Source organism: Nicotiana sylvestris, chromosome 2 (assembly GCF_000393655.2).
Source record: "Nicotiana sylvestris chromosome 2, ASM39365v2, whole genome shotgun sequence".
Classification (NCBI taxonomy): Eukaryota; Viridiplantae; Streptophyta; class Magnoliopsida; order Solanales; family Solanaceae; genus Nicotiana; species Nicotiana sylvestris.
In genome coordinates this window covers 198,101,209-198,107,318 of record NC_091058.1, presented here as the reverse complement: position 1 = coordinate 198,107,318, position 6,110 = coordinate 198,101,209, and the positions used below count along the sequence as shown (strand labels likewise).

General features: G+C 34.3%; 1 protein-coding gene across 1 annotated transcript; it reads left to right on the top strand.

Moving 5' to 3' along the window:
• The first annotated feature begins 914 nt into the window (after positions 1–914).
• On the top strand, positions 915–2,405 carry LOC138886137 (uncharacterized). Its single transcript, XM_070167172.1, has one exon. The coding sequence runs from the start codon at positions 915–917 to the stop codon at positions 2,403–2,405; it is 1,491 nt and encodes a 496-aa protein (XP_070023273.1).
• The last annotated feature ends 3,705 nt before the right edge of the window (positions 2,406–6,110 follow it).

The following is a 6,110-nucleotide window of genomic DNA, read 5'->3' as shown; positions in this document are numbered from 1 at the left end:
CTTGAAGGTTTCTGTTGCCCTTTCCAGATTTTTAACATCTGAAGCCTCCTTCTTGCTATAAGAAATTAACAGAAACTCATGTGTAATTGATTATACAAAGATATACTGTGAAGAGTTCAAGGAAGAAAAGTAAGTTGTAAAGTTTGACAGTGAAATACTTGAATATTTTTGTAGCTATGATATCACTATAAGTTGTATATATTCTTCTAGTAGCTGCTCGCAATAGGTGCTTTCTTCTTTGACTACAAGTATATATGGCTTCAGGGTACTCATAAATTTCATATTTTTCTTGTTCTGCACCTTTGCACCAATCTCATTTTCTTTTTTGGGTATGCACAAATTTCATATTTTTCTTGTTTCTTCATATAGAAAGGTTATAAGTAGTTCATTCTTTTTAGTAGTATCATGAATGATTTTTCTGATGTTCCCTCTTTTAGTAATTAATGCCCTTTCTGATCCTTTTCATGTCAAATTTTTAAATGTACAAATACCCAATTTGCAATAGTAATTCATGTTGCAAGCTAAGATCTTGTCTTCTTAGATTCTTTAGATGTTCTTCAATTTAGGTATGTGTAGATACCTTTTTTTGTTGCAAATTGACATGGTCAACAATATATCTTTTTATTGCTTTAATTTCCTTGGATTTGTGTTTGTGGATCCTAATTTTACTTTTTTATCCAAGAAGATAAGTCACGCTCGGAAAGATTTGCAGTGGACTTAAAGTTGTATTTGGCTTAGCTTAAGTGTCATGACTAGGTAAGAAAGTCCTATTATTTTACAACACATGATTTTACAGATTTATTCTTGACATTTAGGATTTAGTTTTACCATATAATTAATGCTTAAATGATTATATATTTGAAGATCTAATAAATTTTATTTTTAGGAATTCAAATGTTCCATCCAAGGAATGGATGGATTTACCAAGGTATAGCAAAGAGTATATCGAGGGTGTTCAATATTTCTTAGATTTTGCTTACTCTTATGGAGATCATCAAGGCGAAGAAATTCAATGCCCATGTGCAAAGTGTTGTAATATTCATTGGACTATAAGGAATGTAGTGTATGAACATCTAATATGTTATGGGTTTGTTAAAGGTTATACAAGATGGATTAATCATGGGGAATGGGAAATTTCGGTGAATGTTAATTGTGAAATGGATGATAATGTTTACTCTTACGATGATATTGATGGGTTGTTGAATGATCAATTTAGAAATGTTGCACATGCTGGAGGAGTGTATGAAGGCTCAAATAAAGATGCCAATAAATTTTATAACTTAGTTGACGAGGCAAGCCAAGAACTATATCCGGATTGTAAAGGATTCTCTAGATTATCTTTTACAATCCGTCTATATTTGTTGAAGTGTCTACATGGATGGAGCAATGCGTCTTTTACTTCTCTTTTAGAGCTATTAAAAAAGGAGATGCCTGACTTGAACATTCCTATATCCTACAATAAATCCAAATCTATGGTAAAGAATCTCGGTCTTGATTATGAAAAAATTGATGCATGTCCCAATGATTGCATGCTATTTAGGAATGACCATAAGGATGATGAATATTGTCATGTTTGTGGATCATCTCGATATATTAAATATACTGAAGTAGATAGCGATGAAGTAGATAGCGAGCTTGAGTCTTCCAAAAAAGGTTATCGTGTTCCAGCAAACAATTTGAGTCACTTTTCACTAATTCCTAGACTTAAAAGGCTATTTATGTGCTCAAAGACAGCAGATACATTGAGGTGGCATGACGAGGAGCGTTCTAAAGATGGAAAGTTAAGGCATCCTGCTGATGGAAAAGCATGGAAAGACTTTGATAGCTTGCATTCAGAATTTGCAAGGGATTCTCGCAATTTGAGACTTGGCTTAGCAAGTGATGGGTTCAATCCATTTCGGACCATGAGCATATCTCATAGCACATGGCCAGTTATTTCAATGGTGTATAATTTGCCTCCTTGGATGTGCATGAAGCCAGAGTATTGTATGCTTTCTTTGCTTATACCTGGGTCACGTTCACCTGGAAATGACATTGACGTTTATTTACAACCATTAATAGAAGAGTTAAATGTTTTGTGGGAGTCTGAAGTAGAAACATATGATGCTTCAAGAGATCAAACCTTCCAAATGCAAGTAGCTCTTTTATGGACAATCAGTGACTTTCCTGCATATGCTATGTTATCCGGTTGGAGTACAAAGGGAAAGTTTGCTTGCCTATGTTGTAATTATGGCACTAATTCTCGTTTTCTTAAACATGGTCGAAAAATGCATTATATGGATCATCGTGTTTTTCTGCCTATGGATCATCCTTGGGGATCTAATAAAAGGTATTTCAATGGAAAAACAGAATTTAGGCCTCCTCCGCCTTTGTTAAAGGGAACTGATGTGCTTAATAGCTTATGAAATTTTAACAATGTGTTTGGGAATAAGAGAAAGAGAACAAATGATGGCCCTTGGAAAAAAAGGTCAATATTTTTTTGAATTACCTTATTGGCAGCACAACTCATTACGTCATAACCTTGACATAATGCATATAGAGAAAAATATAGTGGATAATGTAATTGGAACTATTTTGGACATTCCTGGCAAGACAAAGGATCATGCAAATGCTCGTTATGATCTTAAAAAGATGGGCATTAGGAAGAACCTTCAACCAAAGGAAACAAATGATGGCAAGAGAACAAAGTTTGCAAAAGGATGCTTCTCAATGATCAATGGTGAGAAATCAGTTTTCTGTGATGTTTTAAAGACAGAAAAGCTACCCGATGGTAGTGCTTCTAACATATCCAGGTGTGTGCAGCTAGATGAAAGAAAAGTATTCGGTTATAAAACCCATGATGCCCACTTCATGTTACATTACTTGTTGCCAATACCAGTTAAAAGCATACTTCCTGATCATGTTGCTATCCCTTTGATTCGTCTAAGTTCTTTCTTTCGTCGTTTATGTAAAAAAGTTATCACAATGGAAAAGCTATATTACTTAGAAGTAGAGATTAGAGAAACAACGAATCAATTGGAAAGAATTTTTCCTCCAACATTTTTTTATATGCCTATTCATTTGGCAAATGAGGTAAGGTTGGGAGGTCCAGTTCAAAATCGATGGATGTATCCTCCTGAAAGGTATATGTGTACATTAAAATCATATGTTCGCAACAGAAATTATCCAGAAGGATCTATTGCTGAGGCATATTTGGTTGAAGAGTGTTTGACTTTATGCTCTAGGTACTTACATGGAGGTGTAAAAACTCGATTTAATCGACGACCCTGAAACAATGATGAATATGATTCAATTAATGCACAATCTTCTAGTTTGTTCCCTAATACAGGTTGTCCTTTAGGAGCTAAAAAGAGTGATCCAATTGTTTTAGATGACATATCACTAAATCAGACACATATATACTTATTAAACAATTGTGATGAAGTTCAAGAATATATAAGGTAATTTAATTACTTATATCATTTATTTATGTAGATTGTTATTAAATTACTTTATTTATCATTTTACTAACAAATAAAAATACTTGTTGTGTAGAGAATATGAGGTTGAGGTTAGTAATCAGAGACGAGGATCTAAATGGAGCAAGGCCAAGAAGTATAGTCAAAACTTCTCTCAATGGTTTGAAACTCGTTCTTTGAAAGAGGATTTGCCCGATCTTATAAAGCAATTATCCTTCGGACCAAATTTAATTGCTAAAAGATATTCTGGGTATCTCATTAATGGATATAAATTTCATACGAGGCAGCGTGATGCAAGACGTAAAACACAAAATAGTGGTGTTACATTAGTCGCCCAAACTACAAGTTTTGCAAGCTCAAAAGATAAAAATCCAGTTGAAGCAAATTTGACTTATTACGGTAGAATAGTTGATATAGTTGAGTTAGACTATTATGGCCATTTTAGGGTTGTCTTATTTAAGTGCGACTGGTATGAGGTTGAAGAAGATATTTATGGCCTTACTTATGTCTACTTCAACAAGAAATGTTATCAGAACGAGCCTTTTGTCCCAGCATCTCAAGTACACCAATGCTTCTATATGCAAGATCCATATGATCAAGATAGATATTATGTTATGAAGACTATCCCGAGAGACTTGTTTAGCCTAAGTGGTGAACTTGCATCTAATGCCCCACAGTGCTATGAAAATGAGCCATCTGAATATTTGGTTGGCCCATCTATACCGGTGGATAATGGTGAAGTTGCCTTAGTAAGGAGTGATGTTCCAACAACCATTCTTGATGTACCTCCAGAAGGATTTCTATCACAACAACTTGAAGTTGAATCGGATGAAGAGTTTGATTTTGAAGACACATCATCAGTTTTTTTTCTAATTCAAGTAGAAAATAGCTTTGCTATTTTTTTATTAATAGCTAGAAATACATTAAAGACTGTTGCTTTAGTTTTAAATTGATGTTGTCTATTTCGTCAAGTTCAATATTGAATATTTTCTTGCTTATCAATTTCTTTTATGTGCACATATATTTTATTGCTCGTGTATTTTTAATGTGTCCCTTTTGGTATCACTAGAAATTACTTGATTGGTTATTCAATGTGTCCCTTCTAAAGAACCATATTATATTATATGTGGATCGAGAATTTGTCCTCTAGTTTTGAATAGAAAAGTGAACGTGAGTAAGTAGAAATTATGCTTCGGAATTTGTATTGTACTATTAACTGGAGTATTGGAGCAAGTTTTAAAGTATATACATATTTATTTTTTATTATTATCAGGTGGTGCACATGCAACTAAAGAAGATATTGGACTAACAAATTTTAAGGAACCAAGAGATATTGAACGGGCATCTTTGTAACTTTGTGTAATAAATATATGCTCTGAAATTGTTTATCTACATATCTTCATATATCCTCTGGAACCAAGAGAATTGTTGGGTAAGGGCTCTCAGTTGTCTTGTTAGAGTTCATTTCTTTGAGGGAATTCTGATGATGGTTTAAACTTGCACCTCCCTTAAGATTAAGGATGTGGGTTCCTATGGAAGTGCAGGATAATATAATGAGAGAACAATGTTGGATGGATTGGAAATAACAAATGAAATAAGAGTTGAATATCTCAGTTGATATGCATTGATCTGTTTTCAATGGTCCCTTTATTTCCTGATACCTCTCAGCAGTTATATCTCTGGTCTTTCACTCCCCATGCCTCGGTGCATATTCTGTCTAGTTCCTATATTATTGTTGAAATAATCATTGTAACCTATTGTGAACACCAGCTTGTAATTCTTAAAGTAGGAAAAGGAAACAAGCATAATTGTTCTGCAGCATCATGAACCATGCTTCAGTTCAGTATAGGTTTCTTGTTAATCCAAGGTTATGCATGACGATGACAGAATGCGCAATTCCATCCTCCATATTTTGTAATTGTTGGAAACAGTGTTGTTAAAACGACCGCTTCCTCGCTTAAAGCGAGAAGCGATGCAAAGCGAGGCATCTGGCGCTTCTTTGATCTGAAGCGTATCAGGTACACAAAAGCGATCGCTTTCCCTGAAAAAGCGAGAAGCGAGGAAGCGAACAAAGCGACAGAAGTGAGAGCTTCTCTTTATAGCTGGGTTGCCAACGTTAATTAATTAAAAAAACTCTCTTTTTTTAACTTCAAGATCATCAAGTTTGGTCCCAGGTATGTGATTTCTTCCTCCTCCCCTTCCTCTTTTTCTTCTTCTTCTTCTTCTTCTTCTTCTTCTTCTTCTTTTTCTTTTTCTTTCACTGTTTCAGTGTCCAAATAGCAGCGAAATGCTGGCAAATTTTTTTTCCCCTTCAGTTCTTCTTTTTTCTCATTCTCCTCTTCTTCTTCTTCATTTTCTTACATTATTTCAGTGATAAATTGTAGCGAAATGCTGCCCATTTTTCGTTTCAGTTATACTGCCATTTTTTGGCATACTTACTGCCATTTTTTCATATCATTTATTTTTAGTTGGAGGGATGTATTAGGGCATATTGGCCAGGAAACTTTGTATAAATTAGTTGGCCTCTTGAGAAGCAGTTCGGGTTGCCCTTAACTATTCAAACTTTTAAATTTAGGAAACATGTATGGTGTACCTCTAATGGGAATGATGACATGAGAAGTTTCTTTTAGGTTTAACAGGTGAAAGAAATTA